Here is a 21,471-nt window from a genome sequence, read left to right as displayed (position 1 = left end):
ACGTGTCTGCGTCTGGATCCGTCTGGTCTGTTCCTACGTCAGTACAAGACTGGACTCTCTGGCAACAGCGGCAGAGAGAACATTACATGACACAAAATAATTGAGAACCACTGATTTTCTATTATTTTGAACAAGGCGGCAACAGGATGTCTGTCTTGTAGAAAATAAAAGCATGTGGCATGACGTAACCGAAGTTTATATAGAATATAGGAAATAGTCTAAATCTGTTGGTTTCAATTCTTCAAATGCACTTAAGAAAAGACAAGGAGGCAAAAAGGCAATTTTATTAATGATTTACGCTGGAGCAAAATTTACGCAGTTTAGAAATTACATTGCAAGAGTAAAATTCTTGTTGTGATCCATCCCTTATTTTGAAAGCCACTGAATGTCCTTCATACTGCCGCGGACTTGACGCTCGGTGGTCGCTGCTCGGAGATTGTTTTACTCTCCGCGTTGCTGCATTTAATCACTGCGTCTTTGCAGTTCTCTGAGGCCTGGAACAGTTCCTTTGGATCTGTCCGGAGGTTATGGTCTGCACTGGCGAGCGACGCGGTGGTTCTGTGTCTGGACGGGGGGACCTGAACATCCGGGCCCACAGAGGGAGCAGCCCCTGAGCTGACCCAGAAAGCAGCGCCGACGGCCGGGGGCTGGCTGTCCACACGCAGGACGGTTAGCATCCGGTTGCTGCTGCGGAACCCGGAGAGATACTCGGGCCTTTGACTGCTGTGAGAATATTTTTCGGAGGATTTTTAGTGTTATTCTATAATTTCTGTGGAGCTTGGAGGGCTAGCGAGGAGCTAGCTCCTAGCTAGCTGTCGCCGTTAGCGCATCTGTCCTAAGCCGACAGAGGGATCGGGGGCTCCCAGCCGTGCCCTGGTGCTTGGTTAACGGACCTCTGGGAACTATGGCTGCTAATCTAATCAAGGAGATTGTTAGTAGGAACAAGCGGCGGTATCAGGAGGATGGGTTTGACCTGGACCTCACTTGTATCTTTCACCTGTTAGCGTGGGACTCCCCACATAATTGCATTAAAAACGCAACATTTACATTAGAACTGCAGAATCATAGACAGAACTGCAAATACATATATATTGTATTTATATACCATTTATAGCTGCAGTGTTATTGTGAGAAGTCACAGATTGGTTATTGTAGCAGGAAAACGTTTTTTTTTTTTTTCAAATTCAGCAAAGCCTCTTTGGGTTCCAGCTGGGAGGGATGTCCTTCCCGGTTGTGTTGAAATATAATGAAATCAGCTTGAAGTTCCAGAGATGAGTGTGGGACTTAAGCTGGTTGTCCTCTGGTTCCATTGGGTTAAGGTGACAGGTTCTTTAGGCAGGAGGAGCACAGCTTTTGGTGGACTTAAATTGATTATTTTTCTCCTTGCATGTTCTGCGGGTAAAGGTTCATGCTTTAGTCACAGCAGAAAATGGCAAATGCAATTTCCCTTTAATGCAGGACACATTCTCAAGTAGTTGTAATGACCTTCAAGCATGATTTTTTTGAATGACTTTATTTCATTAAAGGTTTGAACTCACCTGTTGAGTAACACAGTTTATATGGTTTTATTGGGAAAAAAGGCATGTGAAGAACCAAGCAGAAAGATTTATGAATTTTGAATCTAGTCTTCATCGTAGCATTGCCCTTCAGGTCAGGTGATCACTCAGACAGATCTTATGATGCAGCAGCATCCTCTTCTTCCTTAATTTACATCATGGGGCAGTAAATCCACCATAGAATCAGTGGAGATGTCAGCTCCTGGTGGACTTTGAGGTGAGACCTTCAGACAGAAATAACAAGGTTCCACAGTCTGGTCTTGATTATATGAATTGGGGAAATACTGTGAGAACTCGGGATAGGAATGTGTAATGAGTCAGATGGGGCTCTTGTGCTTTAGAACATGATCTGCAGACAGCATTACATTCTCACAATTCTGTTTTACATTGGTCACACTGATGGTGCGTTAAAGAAGAGAAATATCCTGTAATGCCGGGTTATTCCCAAGCACAGTACATTGTTATGTGTGGATTGTTTGTGGATCTGAACCAGCGAGGTTAATAAGGGAATTCTGCCAAAAGTTGAGAGTACACATTTTCAGTCTGAAAGCAGGATTTCATGTCTTTTGTTCTGCACAGTGGCATAGTTGGTAGCACTGTTGCCTTGCAGCATGAAGGTCCTGAGTTCAATTCTTGGCCCCGGGTCTTTCTGCATGGAGTTTGCATGTTCTCCCTGTGCATATGTGAGTTCTCTCTGGGTACTCCGGCTTCCTCCCACAGTCTAAAAACATAACTGTCAGGTTAATTTGTATCTCTAAATTAGTCAACTTAGTCACAACATGCTATCTTTCTAAGTTGAAACACGGTTGGTTCTGTGAATCCATTTTCTGGCTCCATTAGACTGTTAGCGATCAGTAGGACACTGCTGGCGGATTTTTAATGAGGAAGAGGAATACAACACATGTAAGTCAATTCTAAGCAATTGATCGTAGACTATGTGTCCAAATTCCTTATCTCTAAGTTGTTACACGGAGCAAAAAGCTGATGTTGTCGTTTCTCCCTACATCCAGCGGGCAGCACAGGTTGTTACAATCAATAGCCACACAGGCACACCCACTAGAAAGAAACAAACGCACCCAGTTCAACACTGTCATTCTATTGGCCGAGAGGTTGCCACATTCAGGAAATTAAAAAGAAATAAGAGAGTAGTTTACAACTCAGTTTGCACGTGTGCATTTGTGTATTTCTCTTGTTTGTCTGATATGTTTTAATAAGTGGACGTGCAGTTCCAGTCGTTAAAGCAGTTCGGTCTGCACAGAGGCTGACAAGCCACAGCTTTCTGATCACTAGGGTCATGTTGCAGCTCAGGAAACTCTGGCTCAGGTAAATTAGGTTCTGGTCTAGTTTACAATATTTTTGAAATATTGCAAAAATATATTTTTATTGTAAGGCTTCCATTGAGCAGAGATCAAGATGGAATTACTGCCTTTGTCATTTTTGTCCTTCAATAAACACAATATAAGAAGGTCAAGAAAAACAACCAAACCAAAAACATAGACAAGGGCATTGAAGGATAACATCACCCACTTCCCCTTATGCAACCCCCCTAGTGAGTGCTATCTAGGCATAGTAAGACTACAGCTTGTACAGTACATTTCTAATTGTCTTTCTCTTTTATAAGTGATTGCAAGGCCTCTTGGAGGCAGATTTTTCTCTGGTTTCCAGATTTTTTCAAAATCTCCCAGTTTGTCATTGAGAATGTACCGTATCAGTCAATATTGCCATCCAGGCTTTAAAAGTTGGGTCCTCCTTTTCCAGGACAGCAGGATGAGTTTCTTGCCAGAGGATTCAATAAAATAGAAGGTGTTCCTTGCTTGGTTTTAAAATGTTTCCTCACAGCAGAGACTCTGCTACCTTCAGAATGGCTGAAGCAAACAGTGATCTGATGCGGAGCAGAGTAAACCTGATCCGGAACCAAACATGCAATCAGAACTCAGATGTTGGTTTGGTTTTAAAATTACCTTGTGTGTCTGTGGGTCCACCTTCTAGTCTGACTGAGCAGTGTCTGAAAGGCAGTTTATGAAATTGACTGAAGGTGGTGCTGCTGTGCAGCAGAATGAAGTAGATCTGAATGGATTCAGAAGTTGGATAAATAATCCAAAACTTTTCCTTTGCTAGGATTTAAGTAAATTGAAATGTGACTCCACAGATGCTGAACTGTGATGTTTGCTGCTGGTAAGCTCCAGCAAAACTGTAATTATTCCAGACGGAACAAGAAGAAATGGATGTACTGATGTTCTGCTTCTTCAGCGGTTGTATCAGGCACTAGGTCTGACCTCAGGCTGATTCCATAAAATCTTCCTGAGAGCTGATCATAAATTCTGATCAATTCTCTGAAATACCTGGGAAGGGAATATAAGGAAATTGATGGAAGCACTATAGTTTAAGGAATTTAAACTATTTGGTGTTGAGTTGCTCTGCTCAGAGTGCAGGAGGAATGCTGTACATTAACCTCATGTAATTGTCAAATTTCAGTCCTTTTCATGATGGAAAAGAAGCTCATTGGTTTACAGATGCTGCTTACAGAATAGTGTGAAGGTTGCTTTTAGAACCATCGGTGTTCCCTGCAGCCCTCAATAAGGTTCCATTTTAGGGTTTTTTTTTTGCCTCAGAGTTCTTTGATTTTGAGTAATTGCTGATATCCGATCCTGATCTGGTACTTCAAAACTACATTTAAAAAAATGCAGGAGTGAAGAAACAGATCCAGGTTGTCCCTTATTTTTTTATTTTATCCACCTTATTTATCATTTAACAGAACACAGGCAGTGTAAATCAAGTACAGGTACCTTTGGATGCGACAGTTTTGGTTCAAAAAGACATTGGACAACATAAAAACTATGTTTACATTATATTTCATCCAGAGCGGGGTCACCGGTAGCTCTGTGCGTGCGTAATTCCATTGGAATGTGGAAACGGGATGGAGTTTCCTCCACTCTACTGCATGATGAGCCAGTAAGGGCTTCGGAGGAGGGAGGGGCTCATGTCACTGCAGCACTAAAGGTGCTTTCCCATTTTGTCAGCAAAGTCCCCAAAAAATCAAATATTTGTCACTAGTCACTTTTTGGAGAAAAAAAAATTAACCAGGGGTCTGAAAAGTTACCTGTTACATCGTTGTTAAGTTGCCAACAGTTCTCCCAAGCTGATGCTGTGTTCTGCTTCGCCTTACAGCCATCACTACTGCAGTGAGCTGCGCATGTGTTGTTTCGAGACATTCTGATTCTGTACCACCACATAACCTCAGCAGCAGGGGCACTGCCAGGAATCTTGGGCCCCATGACAAAAAATTTGATTGGGCCCCCACCCTGCTCAACTACTGTTACAAATTTCTTGAGTCTATCTGACCCATCAAAAGCATCATAATTTTAAAGGCTTGCATAATTTTATCTCATTGCAACTGCCTTGCTTTCTTTGGTCCAATACTGATACTAGCACAATATTTACTACTAGTGAATTTTACCTCCCAACAGTCCGCATACAATACAATACAATACAATAAATACAATAAATTGCTTATTTTTTTTATTATTACTTTTATCTCATTGAAACGTCTCTTCCCACTTTCAAGTCTCAGACAACGTGCAAAATACATATGAAGCAATCCAGACTTCTAAAAATAAAATGCTATGTAGTTGCATTTTATTCAAACTGCAGTATATAACTTTAATAAAAAATATGTTTTCTCCATATTTGTTATAGCTGTCATCATGTCATGACAGCTATGAGACAGATAATCTGTGAAAAAAATCTCCACCTCCTCCCTGATTTACTGTTGCTAGCTAAAATAATGCAACGTTCTGACCAAAAACAACCAATCAGAACCAGGAAGAGGGTTTTAGTGCTGTCAGTCAACTTCATTCACTCACTGCTAAATGTGCTAATGGTGGAGAAACAACTTAACACATGAACACTGTTTATCTGCCGTCATTGGTAGCTATGTTAACTACACTGAGCATTCACAGTTTGAATCTGCATAGCTCTGTGCAAGGGGGAGGGAAGATGAGCAGCCACATGAGATTGTGATTGACAGTGCTAAAACCCGCCTCCTCCCTCTGATTGGTTGTTTCTAGATAGCACTGGGAGAAGGCAGAGGAAATAATTTTTTCACAAATTATTTCTCATGCCATACTGTCACAACACAATGACAGTTCAAACAAATATGTAGAACAATACATTTTATAAAAGTTACATACTGCAGCTTTAATTTCACTTAGGAGAGGACAGGTCAGGAGGAATGTGGCAATACATATATATATACACTGCTCAAAAAAATAAAGGGAACACTCAAATAACACATCCTAGATCTGAATGAATGAAATATTCTCATTGAATACTTTGTTCTGTACAAAGGTGAATGTGCTGACAACAAAATCACACAAAAATCATCAATGGAAATCAAATCTATTAACCAATGGAGGCCTGGATTTGGAGCCACACACACAAAATTAAAGTGAAATGTTCCCTTTATTTTTTTGAGCATATATATATATATATATATATATATATATATATATATATGTGTGTAATTTAAATGCAAGCGGACTGGCTGCAGTCCAGACAGGAGGCTGTTTTTTTTAAATCATTTTATAAAGATTGTTTGAATTTCTGTCAGCAACAAATATATTGTTTTTGTTGCGTAATTTTAAAAAGAGCAAAGATACAGAAATCCCTATGGATTCCCTGGAATGATGCTACATAGGTTGTCATTGGATACAGTGTTGCTCACCTTTTTCACTGGGACGGGGTAAGGGGTCTATGTTGGTATCGGGGATTAGAGCTGCTGCTGACTGACTCACCTTTTCTCAAGTGTGGTAAAAAGTACAGGGACAAGTTAAATATATTAATATCTTGGTATTTCTTTTCCTTAATTCATTAAATGCTATGGAGGCAAACGGTAGTCTGTAGCTAAGCTTACTATGCTAAGTGGTTGATAATCTCACACAGTCTACTCACCTCTCTTGGAAAAAAACTGTCACAAATAGACACTCTTGTCTTTTTCTCCCTCTTATATCTCTATTTTTTATTTTTTTAAACTTGACTTTATTATTTTTCTAGGCAGCATAGTAACTGCCACAGTCGTTCTTGTCTTATACTGACTGCTGCTGAAAATGTCTCTGTTAAGCACGCTAAGCAGGAACGAACCCTTTAACGCAGATACATGGGGGTTCAGGGCAAATATGAATGTGTGCTTATTGGCCTGGGAGGGGTAACATTTAATTTTTACTGCTAAAAACAATTAAAAAAAACACACAATACTTTCCCACCCCATGCCACGCCCCTGCTTGATAGTCTTATTTATTCCCATTTGTGTTTAGAATCAATATGTGTATATCTGATCCCTGATCGGTATGTAACGCCTGATTCAGATCAGTTTGAAAGCATGTGATTGGCCCGATTTCCGATCACATAATCGGATTGGGACAACCGGCATCTTGTGGGGAGCAGCATGAGCACACCCACCCACCTCGCTCTTACAACCAGAGGATCTGAATATCAATAGTGCCTAATGCCACACAGGCTGGGACCACCTCTGCCACGCCCTGGATATTGATTAAAGTTTTTGTTGAGCTTCAATCAGTGGAGCTGAGAGCTTGTCATGGTTTATATAATATGAATGTGAGACCAACACTGTGAATTATTTGAGTTGTTAAGAGAATGAGTTGTAAACTATTTATTTTGCCAATTTAGAAACTTTTCTCTGAGCTGTTCCACAGGTTACTTTCCTGAACTTACCAATCAGATATCTATCCCAACATCATTGCCATGGGTTTTCCCGCTGAGCGACTTGAAGGCGTCTACAGGAACAATATCGATGATGTTGTTCGGTGAGTCACAGACAGAACAAGAACACAGCTGGGCCACAGACAAAGCAGCTTTATGAAAAAATCAAACTGAGGTGTTGTGGGTTTGCTTTAGAGCCGAGATCAAACATCTGCCTCGTTAACAACTTTCTCAAACAAGAAATATGTCATAAATAAGAACTTTGGATGCTTGTATGTTCCATGTTTTCACATTAACTGTTAAACTGGGAGGGTTTAACTGTGTCGCATGCTAGTTGGATCATGTGATAATCATACTATGTGCAGTTAGATAAGTTCTGCACTGTGACAATGTAACTTCTAACTATTACCTCTCTGTGCAACCAAATCCTTTCTGTGTTGTTCTGGTTATTATTGACGGTGATATAATGTATACAGTCGTACCTTCACTTATATATTCACATTATGGGATGGATTTATATACAGGGTGGCCCACGAAAAAGTAGCCCGCGTTACTATAGTATTACTGGCGGCCTTCTTTAAAGAAAGAAAGAACTTGAAATACCAAAATCTTTACTCACTCTTTACAGAAAGTTCTAGAAATGATCCCCTTGTGCGTCAATGCAGTTTTAAGCGCGCCTTAACATATTGTCATATACGTGACGCAACTCTGGGGCACCAATGCTCTGAATTGCATTACGAATATTGTCTTTCAATTGCTCTAAAGTTCTCGGGTTATTAGCGTACACTTTTCCCTTCAAATTGCCCCACAGATAAAAGTCACAAGTTGTTAAGTCCAGCAACTTGGTGGCCACTCTGTCAGGAAGGCGGGCTACTTTTTTGTGGGCCACCCTGTATTATAATGACAATGAGAACAAAAAAAAGCAACCAACACCAACAGGACAACATCACAAAAGGAGAGGATATAAGGGGCACAATTTAACAAACAATACCACAGAAGAAAAAATAAAGAGGAGAGACTGCCAATCTTAAAATCAAATGCTTATAACAATCATAGTAGTTTCTAAAGTGTAATAACATGCAGCATGTCAGATATAGACACTCTCCATGTTATCACTTTCTTCTGGAAATTTTGCGTATGTGGACAACGGTGGAGAGCAAAAGAATCATTTTACATGCCATCCTCAACCACGCTGCCGCGGTATTAAAATTCATTTAACAAAATTAAACCTGAAGATGTAGGTATTGTTAATTCAGTGCAGTGCGCAAGAGTAAAGGGGACATAATGCGGAAAAACCGTTGAAGAACAACTCGCCGGTTTTTTTTTTTCTTTTTACTGAACCAAGAACACTGAATTCCGCAGCACATCTACATGTTAAAGTTGTCAAAGTCGAGCTAGCATAACTGACCTACTTCCCTCTTCGTCTCTATTTTTTTTCTAATTAAAACTTTTCACTGATTGGTGAAATGTGATACCCTTGGTACTTGTGGTAATGTTTACAATTAGTATCAAAGCACTAATTGTGTGGAATTGCAATGTGATGCCATGTGTGCAAGATCCCATCTTCCAGTTCCCTGTTGGAGGGCAAAAGACTGCTAGCTGATGATAACCACCATTGATTTTAGCTGTTAACATTGTGCACTAAATCTTAAATATACACAATACATAAGGGATGCATTGCTTTTCCACTAATTGTCAACACTACCACAAGTAGATAGCAACTAGTTTTTGTAGGAAAAAGTTATAATAAAAAAAATATATGGAGGTAGAGAGAAGTGGGTCAGCTATGCTAGCTTGACTTTGACAACCTTATCATGTAGATGTGCTGCGGAATTTGGTGTGTTTCAGTTCAGTTAAAAAAAAAAAAAAAAAAGGAGAAAGTTTGAGACCACTGCCCTAACCATGTAGGACCTTCACCTCTGGTGGTGTGGACTGTGCAGACACACATGGGACAGCATCCGGCTTTAGAGACTGAACATCACCACTGCAACAGATCATATTCACTTTGAAAGAGAAACTCTGAAGAGGAAACCACTCTGAAGAAACTCAAACTGATCTATGATACCTAATTGATTTATTTTTATTTTTAGGTTCTTGGATTCCAAGCACAAGAATCACTATAAGATCTATAACTTGTAAGTACTACTGTCCTCTTGTTAGCCTGGTTCAGCTTTTGATCCCTTCACATTTAGGAGCATTCCTGGTAAAGACGTTTAGAGGTCAAAGATTTCTCGTTCCAGATTTTCCCTCCTAAGGGAATTATGGAGGTGTTAAACAAACAAACTCCAGCTCATATAAACTCAGCTGCCCGCCCAACCGCGTACTAATATTGGGCGATTGGACAAATTTATTGACCATCGATGAAAGACTGCGCCCTTTGCTGGTTGTTTCTTCTTAAGGTGTTTTTTTTTTTTTTGCCTATGAGTTACTTTTTTATTACACTAGTAACAATTCTTGATTGAAGCCAAAAGACGCAGCACACCATCAACTACTGCCGTTCCAGTTTTTTTTTCCCCAAAGTGCCTCCAACTGCAGTGGCAATTTATTTACCAAACCTGGAACAGAAATACACTACCCTATTTTCAGAAATTACATTTATTGAAATACAATGAGGGGTGACTGGCCTTTCCCTAGTTTAATTGTGCTTCTGGATTTGTATGACCATATGCCGTTTAATACTAAATTAAATACAAACTAAAATTAAAAGAAGAAAAACAAATCCCTGCCACAGTTTCTTTTTGAGTGATTTGATGCATTCAAAATAAATACATGATGTAAACACCCAAAAACTATGCAGAATTCAAACAGGGAAACTCTGCAATGTTTCCCTGTTTGAATTTAACTGAACTAGATAAATGATGAACTAGATAAATTTTAGAAATGCTTTTATAAAGGAAACAAGCATGTCATGAAATCCTACTTTGAATTTAGCAGTGTGTGCAGCCTGCGCAGGTGGTTAACAATTTTACCAGTGGATCTGAAGACGAGTTCAGAAGCTGCACTCATGTCTTTGTGGTCTCACGAGCCACAAATATGTGGTTAGGTAAGCAAGCTGATGTTGGCTCCTCTCAAAGAGTTGCTTTCCACAGACCAGTATGTTTACCTGCTATTTGACATCAGTTGGAAACGTCTTTTATGCATTTTCCTTTGAGAAATATTTACAGCTAAGGTGCCCTGTGTCCATATGGGGCGGTAATTTTTTTATTGAACTGTGTTTTGTATTTCTGCTAGTGAAAAACTTTTTCAGAGCTTGCTAGAGCTGCAGCAACTCGAAACTGCTCAAGTTGCAATCCACACCCTGTGGTTTACCTCTTCATCCTGTTTAAAGCCAAAGCAATCCCAAATAGGTGACTTTGTATTCTTTTTTTTGGCAACTAATTCCTCCATTTTTTTTTTTTTACTTTTGTGTTCTAAGCTGGCGAATCATTGTTAGGTTACTTGTTGTTACACACACACACAAAAAAAAGTCCAAAGGTCACCTGCGTGAATATGTCACCCATCGTCATTTGATAGACTGACGAATATTGGCTTGGAAAATCCTGGATATCGCCCAACCTTAACTCACACCCTCTCCCATGACCACATAATCCCAGTTCTTCAAAATATACACTGGCTCCCTAACTCTAAGCTCATTGAATTCAAAATACTCCTTGTCACCATCTGTCACTGTTCTGACCTTCTCACTTTGAAATCTGCAAGTCAACTTTAAAGTGAGATTTCATACAGATTCTACACTCAAGACCCATCTTTTTACAATTTTTCTTAATGTATAACATTTCCATGATTTCTTATTACTGTTATTTTTAATTTTATTATTGTACAATGTCTTTGAGTTTCTTGAAAAGCGTCCCTATTTCCTTAGATGTGCAGAGCGACACTACGACACGTCAAAGTTCAGCTGTAGAGGTGAGACAGTCCCCCGCCCTCTGACCTGTTGGAAGACCAGTTTTTGTATTTATCCTTACTAACTACTCAATTCTGTTTCAGTGGCTCAGTATCCATTCGAAGACCACAACCCGCCCCAGCTGGAGCTAATCAAGCCATTCTGTGAGGACTTGGATCAGTGGCTTAGTGAAGATGAGCATCATGTGGCTGCCATCCACTGCAAGGCAGGAAAGGGCCGCACTGGAGTCATGATCTGTGCCTACTTGCTGCACCGAGGAAAGTTCCAGGAAGCTCAGGAGGCCCTAGATTTCTATGGAGAGGTCCGGACAAGAGACAAGAAGGTCAGTAAGTCAGGAACAGCAAAGACGAGGTAAAGATGAAAACAGGTGTGTTTGCCATATGTTACAAGCAGGAATGTCCTTTGGGTTATTGAGTTTACACCAACATCCTTGATCCTTCTCCCGATCTCTCTTCCTTATCATGAATCAGGTCAGAATGCAAATAAAGTTGGAGCTGCCAAGTGTGTTAGGTTTGAGGTTTAACAATAAGGAGAAAGAAACAATGAGCAGCTGAATCTTTATGATCCTTTATGTTCTGGTTGCAGCTGGTTGAACTGAGCTGCCATCTTTGGTCTGCTTTAAATGGACTAGAGTTCGTTTCCTATTGGGTTTGAACCTTTTGTGCAGGTGTAAATATGCTCAAGTGGAACCTGGTGCTCCCCAAACAGAGAGAGACCCATTTTTTGAGTTAGTGGTCTGAGTCCACTTTCAAACTAACACTGGTTCGGTTTGCTTTTGGAGTGAATACAGACCTGTCTCGTTTTGAACCAACTACAGGAAACATACGTCTTTTTGGACTTCTCGAGACACCGTTGCTGGGCATCATGGTAAAAATGAGCCCTTCAGTGTTGCTAACACGACTACTGCATGTACTAATTGTAATGAAATCATACCTGATCTGTCGTCTTCTGCTTAGCAAAGCTGCTGCCAGCATGTTGTGTCATGGCTTATTAAGTTAGCAGCACGCATTTGCTGACGTGGTTCCAAAATTAGAAATATCACATCGCGAAACCTGAGTTGAATGACCAGCTCTTGACATTCAAAATTGTATTGCAATTGTAATAACAAGCACATGTTAATGCGTACAACATAAATTCAGCATGCAGGACTTGCATGATTGTTTTCTTTCTTTCTGGGTCTGTGCTCTGTTCCGCCCCTCATCATTTCTATCAAATGTTAGCAACAATCATCAATGACATGGCATTGTTTACAAAGTATAGTTCACTTTCAAAAAGTACAATGTGAAAGTAAACTGCACCAAACAAAAAAAATAAAGTCCGTTTTTGGTCTGAATGATACAAGTGGACCAAAGGTGTCCACTTGTATCAAAACCAAAGGTTTTCTGTTGTGAAAATCCCACCAGATCCCACCCAATCTTGACGCTGTTATTCTTTGTGTGTGTTCAGGGTGTGACCATTCCCAGCCAGCGACGCTACGTCATCTACTACAACTTCCTGCTCAGGAACCGGCTGCACTACAAACCTGTGGCACTGCTCTTCCACAAAATGTTGTTCGAAACCATCCCCATGTTCACGGCTGGTACATGCAGTAAGTTCTAGAAACCAGATCCAGACCCTGGTTAATCTTTCGTAATCCAGAGTCCTAGTTTCTGGACGATTTAGTTCGTACTGAGATCATGTTAGAAATGTAATATTGTTTCTAGACACTTTTCAGTTCTAGAATCAGACCCAAGCCAAGGTTAGTCCTGAATGCCGACACAGTCTCAATTCTACGTCCCTACCCAGACCCAAACTGTTCTCAGTTCAGTTGCTGACCATATTCGAGTTCCATTTCAGTTCATTATGTAATCTAGAAGAAGGGAGTGACGCTCAGGTGTTTTTGTGTCTTTAGACCCTCACTTCGTGGTCTACCAGCTAAAAGTGAAGATCCACACCTACAACCCTGCTTATACTCGCAGGGAGGACAAACTGATGTTGTTTGAGTTCCCTCAGCCACTACCTGTCTGCGGAGACATCAAGGTGGAGTTCTTTCACAAGCAAAACAAGATGATGAAGAAGGTGAGCAGGAGTTCATGGTGAAGAAGGTTAAGAGGAGATGGTAAGAATTAGGCCTGCTGTGATAAACGATAAATCAATTAATCGCATGATAAATTTAATTTATCACCTCATTTTAATTATCGGCTTTATCGTCTCTTCCTGCCTTTTTTCTTTCTCCTTATGACACTGAATGAAAAAAGGCCCAACTCCGGTGCTCTCCACTGACCCTCCCTTCCTTAGTGTAATGTCCAGCGCACACTACACGAGTTGTCGGCCCATTTTCAAAACCTGAGACCACCACACATTAGTCGACAGAAATCCTAGGTATAACGGTTCGATCAGGTTCATTGTGCCGTGTTGTGTCCAGCCACATGGGCACAAAATAATGGCTACAAGTCCAGTTAACTAATTTTAAGATCAGGCATTAATCAATGCTTTACTAGAATCTATCTGTGATGCATGTGGCTAGAGTCAGTGTAAAGTCCTGACTGAATGAAAATCATTGCAACCTATTTATGTCACGTTAACGAAGAACAGCTGAAAACCTACCGAGTTTATCAACTGCGGTAGCAATTTGACTCCAACTCCTCTCCTTGTCATTTCTATATTCTTTGCACAAAATGTTGAATAAACATTAATGTTGTTTCCACATGCCGTGTCAGCTGTTTGAGATTCCCCTCCGTAATTTCCCCTCAGAAATCACGGAGGAGAATCCCCGCTTTCTGATTGGCTATCTGTCACATTCAGGGTTAACGCTCTCAGTCGGGGAAAACCCCTGATTTAGATCGGAGCGGCCACTCCGATCTAAATCACACTACAGGATGATCGGTTACGAAACCACCGGCGACAATCTTAGATCGGCCAACTTTCTAAGATTGTTGTAAAGGGAAAATAGGGGCAAAAAATTGTGTAGTGTGAACTACTGCATTAGGTGGTCGGATATGCCCATCTTCTCTATTTAAATCTAGTGATTACTGAAGGCCAATATAGTATACAGACTTCATAATCTGCACTCTTTTGGTTGAATGCAGTATTTTTTTTTCACTTTGGCTTTATGTCGTTTAGTTTTTATTTAAGTACGTTTTTTGTTCATTTTATTTTTATCTTTGGTTGTTTTGTTAATTTAGTTTATCAGTTCCAGTGTTATGTGTTGTTTTGAAAATAAAGTGCATCTATCTATGGCGGGAAATCACAGACATTATTACCTCATTTTCATTAAATCGGTGTCAAAAGGTCTTGAAACAATATTATCGTTTATCGCAATAATTTTTTAGACAATTAATTGCTCTGCAAAATTTGTTATCGTGACAGGCCTAGTAAGAATGTTATGGTGAAGATCTTGCTCTCTCAACTTCATTGGTTTTAAAACTGAGATAATTTGATCTTTCTGAATTAGAAAAGGAGTCCTAGAGAGGAGAGTTTGCTGGTTAGTCAAATCTCGGATTCCAGAAGACTCCTTTCAGTGTTACACGACCAGGTTTTCGTCCTGGTTGTGTAACACTGAACCAGCTCTACACCCTTAGTGGGTTCTGGAGGACACATGGGAGTTTGCCCAACCATATGTATTTTGTGGACTTGGAGAAGGCATTCGACTGGGTCCCTCTGGAATTCTGTAGGGGGTGCTCCGGAGTATGGGTACCACGCCTTTTGTTAGGTTAAGTCCCTATACAACTTAATACTACGTTGCTGGCATTAACTTTGGCTTGTTTCCAGTGATAGTTGGACTTTGCCAAGGTTGCCCTTGGTCACTAGTTCTGTTCACAATCTTAATGTATAGAATTTCTAGGTGGAGCCAAGGTGTTAAAAGGGGATATGTTTTGGTGGCATTAGGATTGTGTCTCTGCTTTTTACAGATGATGTGGTTCTATTGGCTTCATCAGATTGTGAGCTTCAGTTTTCATTGAAACAATTTGCAGCTGAATGCGAAGCAGCCAGGATGAGGATCAGTGCACCTCTTGAACGTACTTCAAGAGGTGCACCTCACTTCAAGAGCTCAAGAGATGAGTTCTTGCTTAACCAGTTGATCCATGTTCCTACCCTCATCCTCATCTATGGGCACAAGCTTTGGGGAGTGGCTGAAATGAAGTTTTTCCACAGTGTGTCTGTCCTCTCCCTTAGGCATAGGGTCAGCAGGGCCTCAGAGTAGAGCTGCTGCTTCTTCACATTGAGAGGAGCCAGTTGAATTGGCTCGGGCATCTGGTTAGGACACCTCCAAAACGCCTCCCAGGTGAAGTGTTCCAGGCACTTCCAACCCACTTTCTTAGCAACACGACTGAGTTTAGAATAGACCTTGCTGTGTTCTAGACTGCTCCAGAATACACTGGAGGAACTTTGCTTTGCGGCTAGCCTTGGAGTGCCTTGGGATTCCCCCAGAAGAGTTGGGGAAGTGTTTGGTTTTGCAGCTAGAACATGATCCGGATCAGAACAGCTGTAAAATGTCTGCAACTTAATAAGTAAGGGTTAGGAATATTGTTTAAAAATAAGCTGTTTTTCTGGTTGGGTTCTTTTTAATTTCAGAGGTTCTGGGTAAACATATATTTCTACTGCCAAAATTAGGATAAGAACCTCTTTTCATTTTTTCGGGCTCCAGATGTTCTTACATTCTTCAGGACGTTCCCCCACTCCTGTATTTCCAGTTTAATCTGAGTTTGAGTTTCTGCATGGATCTTCAGGCATTCCTAGTGATGAAGCTCAGGTTAAATCTTCACCACTGTGAACACCTGATCTTACAACACAAACCATCTCAGCTGACTGATCCCTGGTACTTTTCTTCCTTTGTCCTTATAGGAAAAGATGTTCCATTTTTGGATCAACACATTCTTCATCCCAGGGCCAGAGGAGTCCTCAGACAGACTGGAGAATGGTAGCTTCCCAACACTTCGAGATATTTCTGACAGAATGTTTCAGAATCCAGAATTGATGATGGGTAGTGAAACCACCGACAGAGACTTTTTGGTTCTGACACTTGACAAGAATGAGTTGGATAAAGCCAATAAGGATAAAGCCAACAAGAACTTCTCCCCAAACTTTAAGGTAGAGCCAGATTGATGCTTCAGTCATTGTTTATTCAGACTGAAAACAACGTCCACTTTTCACAGATGTTCTCTGAATTACTTTTGGATAATCATTCTTTAACTTTTTCCAGATTTTTTATGGAAAACTAAAATATAAATAAAGAATAAATCATATTGCTCATTTGGGTGCATGCAGGAACATTTGATTTTTCTGCTCATTGAGAACATTCCTGTTATTTCTGTTCCTCAGGTCAAACTGTTTTTCACAAAGACTGTGGAGGAAGGAGCCAACTGTGACACGTGCAGTATGTCGACCTCAGTGACACCAGATGTCAGCGACAACGAGCCGGATCACTATCGCTACTCGGACACTACAGACTCAGACCCTGAGAACGAACCATTCGAAGATGATCTCCATAGTCAGATCACAAAAGTCTGACACACACACAGACATGCACATATTCAGTGTAAACGTGTACATAAATACACAAGGCCAGGAACACTGAATGGAGACCAGTATTCAACCAGAAGTCTGGGCCAGAATTGATCTGTGGACTCTGGGTTTAAAGAGCTTGGATCAGATAATGACACCAAACTTATTTTATCTACTCGGTGCACAACCAAACAATCATGGTGGGGTGAGCAGTTGAAAGTGGCTGGGGCACAGAATGGGACATTTCAACAGAAACCGAGTAAAACTTGAATCTCACAAAGTCAGAGGTTTTCTTCATTGAGATGAACCTAACCTTTACTAGAATCTTTTATTTCATCTTTCTTTCCTTCCTCCAGAAGAATGTTTTTGTTTTGGAAACAAAAATATTCTAACTTTGTTTCCATTTCTGTCCTGTCTGAGTTCCAGCTTTGGTTCTTCTCTTTAAATTCTTGAGCACTAAATTCTTGTCCAAAATCATGTCAGCTACTTTCCTATTGAAATGTTTATTTAAATTGATCATAATCCAATCAGAATCAGGATCAAAAAAGATTTAGATGTGAACCCAGATGCACATCTGAATCCAGAAGTTTTAAAATTAGAGCCTCTGGTTGAGTTTGATCCCAATGCTCTGGTAGGCAGCTTGAGGAAGTTCTGTTGAAGGATGAAAAGCAGTCCAGATCACAGCAGGATATTTTAGTTTGCAGATTTTCTGGCTAATTGTTAACCATTGGTTTAGAATTTTTTTTACTAGTGAGAGCAGGAAATCTTTAAGGTTAGCTTTGGATTCTGATCCTAAGATGTCCTCCTGACATAATGTTGTGGATTTCCAGCTGAGCTTGATCCAAACCTTTATGTTGGCACAGTATGTGTTTGTGTTTCTTAGTTCAGAAGTGTTGGATCCCCAGGACTCTGTAATGGTAATAATCTTTGAGGTTCCTTGTCTTTGTGGCGATGTGTCGCTCAGAGGGACTTTCCAGCCCTGTTAATGAAACCTATTCCAAATCAACTGGCATTTTGTCAATCAGCTGTTGGAGTCTGTCAAATCCCAGGTATAGAAAGTGTATTCTGTTTTCCTCTGGCTTCTGTCATTTACCTAAACGGCAAACAAGCTCATCTCTCTAACCATCCCTGTTCCAGATGCTTCAGCCTTGTAAATATTCCTGAGCATGTTCAATCCAGCTAGAAAAGCTCTTCTGGTTGTTTGGCAGCTTTCTGTTAGTTTCATGAACTTATCATATAAGCTACAGAGCCTTCTGGAAATGCAATCCAGGTTTGAGAAGGAACCTGAGGTCTTTAGAATGACTAGTCTGAAACTGTGTAAGAAGGCTGTGCCTCACCCCCCGGAGTGTCACTACAGCTCACCTGGTTTCCTTTAAGGTTTCTGGTGCTAAAACGTTTCAGAAGGTCCGATTATAGAGCCTCCTAATGGGCCAGATTTGTCAAATCAGAAGTGCTTCTGATGTTTAAGGTAAGGTAATTTTATTTATATAGCACATTTTCAACAACAAGGCATTTCAAAGTGCTTAACTTTGATTTTTTTATGTGTAATGTCAAACTGGGATCATGTAATCTAGACAGCAAGTTTAAATTTCTCTGAAGCTACTTAGAGGTGTTCCAGTTTAGAGCCTGACTCTGGTCAGTTTTTTCCCCCCCTAGTTTTCCATATTGTTTTTCCTCTTTTGTTGCATCAGTGCTGTAACTGTTTGCTATGCACAGTCTTCAGATTGGGTCACATGGAAACTGACTGAGCTGGAGCATATCTGACTATGAAGGACTCTTGAGCCTTAGTTCAGATCTATGGAAACTGAAGTTGTCTAATTGGAGACGTTTTACTGGTCATGAAACTTGTAGAACATTCTCTCTCAGGGTCAGATAGTCTCCTCCAAAAGGGACAGCAAGGCAAACTGCTTTGTTTTTGTTGAACAATGAAGACATTTGGGTTTAATATCAAAACATTTGGGTTTTACATGTGTTAAACAATTCAACATGTACCACCCTTTGTTTGAACCCACTTGTTTTTCAAAGGAGCCAAACTACTGGAACACGTCATTGAAAGGTGTTCCTTGTTGACCAGGTGTTGCCTTTAACATTGATTGTTCAAACATTAAATAGCTCTGCTGGACTAGTCTACTTTTTGGCCTATGCTTAAACCTATTAGCTAGATATTTCTTGTTGAAGAGCATAAACCAACATGAAGACAAGAGAGCTGTCTATGGGAGAAAAGCAAGCCATTTTGAAGCTGAGAAAAGAAGGGAAATCAATCAGGCCCATTGGCCAAACAATGGACATAGCAAGCACAACAACTGGATTGTTCTGAATAAGAAAGAAACTGAGCAACAGATGGCAAACAAGCCAGTCAAGGAAAACAGCAGTAGCTGATGACAGAAATATTGGGAGAACTGTGAATAAAAATCCCAAAACATCAGTGACATCACGACCCCACGGTGCAGGGCTGAACGTATCAGAATCCACTGTTCGAAGAAGACTCCAAGAAATATAGAGACTATACCCAAAGATACAAATCACTTAGTAGTAAGAATCGGAAGGCCAGATTGCAATTTGCAAAGTACAGAGATGAGCCACAAAAGTTCTGGTACACAATCTTATGGACTGATGAAACCAAGATTAATCTCTACCAAAGTGATGGAAAGGCCAAAGTTTGGAGAAAGAAAAGAACTGCTTTGAATTCAAAGCACATAAGGTCATCTGTGAAGGATGGTGGAGGTAATCTCATGGCTTGGCCATGCATGGCTGCTTCTGGAACAGGCTCATTATTGTTTTATTGATGTGATGATGGTAGCAGCAGAATTAATTCAGAAGTGTACAGAAACATTTGTCTGCCAATTTTGCAGGGAAATGCATCCAAACTAATTGGGAGAAATTTTATCATGCAGCAGGACGGTGACCCAAAACGCACATCCAGCAAAACAAAGAACTTCAACAGAGGAAAAAAATGGAAGGTTTTAAACTGGCCAAGTCAATCACCTGACCTTAACCCAAAAGAGAATGCATTTCACCTCCTGAAATGTTTTGGGAGAGAAACCCTCCGAAACAAACAAGAACTGAAAGAAGCTGCAGCAAAAGCCTGGAATAGCACCACAAACAAAGAATGCAACAGTTTGTGATGTCAACAGGTCACAGGCTTGAGGCAGTCATTACAAATAAGAGTTATAGCACCAAATATTAAATACTATTCACTTTAAGTTTCTTTGTTTCTTCTGCTCACCTAAAAATGCTGTGGTGCAACACAAATAGTGAGATATTCAAATTTACTTACCACGTCTACTTGTAAAAACCAAGAAATAAAAGTTGACATTCTGAACTCGTCATGTACATGTTTTGATGTTACACCCAAACATTTTAAAGCAATTTGCCTTGCTTGCTTTAGGAGGGGACTGTATATTTTCTGTCCGTTGTTGGTAAGGGTTTGATATGTCGAATGAAGGGATATGAAAACAGAGAACTGACAACTGGACAAAAATTGTTAGGTTTCTGAGGGCTGTGGAAGTAGTTTTTCCAACAGTCTTCCAAATTTCCAACCCTATATCAATGAGGAAGCGTTCCATATTGATTCTTGGATCCTTATTTCCACTCCAAAACTAAATCTTAATGGGTTAGGGTTAATATTTTAATAGGGGATTTGGACTTTGTAAGGGAAACTGCCTGGCACGAGGAGTTAAGGCAGAATTAGCTAAATAAGAACATTGACCAGCTGTTCATTTTTTGACAAGCATCAGGTGGATGAATTTATGGCCTTTCCTAAAGGTGCTGATATCCTAAAGTATTTCGGAACTCATCCTCAGCTAAGATGCTCAAATGTTTAGATTTGTTGAGAAGAATTGGAACCAGTATGGTGTTCAGTTGGAAGCAGAATCATCTGTCAGAACTCCCTGTATGAATAGCGATGAGCTCCAAGATAACACCTCTGCTTGTTCTGGATCTTCAGCCTATCTCATTGTGTTTCAGATGCTAAACTGCAGCTCATTCAGGAAGTTCATATGTCAGAGGTGGGTTGATTCCTGCTCTGAAAAGTCAGTTCTGGACTTTCGAAATGGGTTTTGGGTGGGCTACATGGATCAGAGGTATCAACGGTCAAATCAACTGGGTGAGTTGACTTTATCAGACAGACCAGGAGACAGTATCATGTCTTCAAAGACATGATATATCACACTGCTCATGTTTGAATCAAAACTTGACCATTCAGATTCCATTTCAATCTCCATTTATAGCAACAAAAAGCTCACTTGGATGTTTGTGTGATTTTGGGTTGAAGTGGTCGTTGGTTGTCCAGTCAGCGATTTTTGTTCAGCTGATTAGCAAAGTGTTGTTCGTATGTTGGTGCTTGGACCTGTACATTTCATGACACCAGTGTTCAGCTTTATTGGAACATCTGATTCAGTGGATATTTTAAGTTCCAAATAATAAAAACCTTCAATCACAACTGTAGATTGTTCCTGTAGAATGGCTGTCAGTAACACATTGACGAGTTCTGACTTGTGGAACCATCAACTTCAAAAGATTTTTGTAAACATTTATTTTTTTTCAGTCAGAAGTCAAACAGCAGAGTTGCTGTGACACTTTGAGTTGTTACTATACAAACACATTATTCTGACCCCTCCCCTCTTATCTGCCGCTACCCATTTTATAATGTAAAAAAAAAAAAAAAAAAACACTGTAAAGTAATAAACTATTTATAAACACCCATGGCGCTTTTCTGTTTCTTTTAAAGCTACAGCTCTTATTGATCTTCATGAAGTCAAAAGATAGATAAAAAACTGAATGTGATAGCAGATGTTAGAAGCAAGCTGT

General features: G+C 40.2%; 1 protein-coding gene across 1 annotated transcript; it reads left to right on the top strand.

The window, feature by feature from the left end:
- Positions 1–265: 265 nt before the first annotated feature.
- ptenb (phosphatase and tensin homolog B) lies at positions 266–21,366 on the top strand. Its single transcript, XM_014973939.2, has 9 exons — positions 266–986; positions 7,294–7,378; positions 9,365–9,409; positions 11,137–11,180; positions 11,262–11,500; positions 12,625–12,766; positions 13,070–13,236; positions 16,003–16,248; positions 16,480–21,366. Exons 1-9 carry the CDS (start codon positions 905–907, stop codon positions 16,666–16,668), a joined length of 1,239 nt encoding a protein of 412 aa, XP_014829425.1. The 5' UTR covers positions 266–904; the 3' UTR covers positions 16,669–21,366.
- Positions 21,367–21,471: the final 105 nt, after the last annotated feature.

The sequence above is a fragment of the Poecilia mexicana genome, unplaced genomic scaffold (assembly GCF_051168715.1).
Source record: "Poecilia mexicana isolate PSO_F unplaced genomic scaffold, ASM5116871v1 scaffold_19, whole genome shotgun sequence".
Classification (NCBI taxonomy): domain Eukaryota; kingdom Metazoa; phylum Chordata; class Actinopteri; order Cyprinodontiformes; family Poeciliidae; genus Poecilia; species Poecilia mexicana.
Note: the sequence above shows the minus strand (reverse complement) of the source record. Positions and strands in the feature narration are given on the sequence as shown.

Excerpts from the sequence above, each read along its gene's own strand:
- ptenb (XM_014973939.2), top strand. The coding sequence starts at position 905 with ATGGCTGCTAATCTAATCAAGGAGATTGTTAGTAGGAACAAGCGGCGG. Across the intron at positions 7,379-9,364 it reads AATATCGATGATGTTGTTCG|GTTCTTGGATTCCAAGCACA; the intron begins GTGAGTCACAGA and ends TTTTATTTTTAG. Across the intron at positions 11,181-11,261 it reads GTCAAAGTTCAGCTGTAGAG|TGGCTCAGTATCCATTCGAA; the intron begins GTGAGACAGTCC and ends ATTCTGTTTCAG.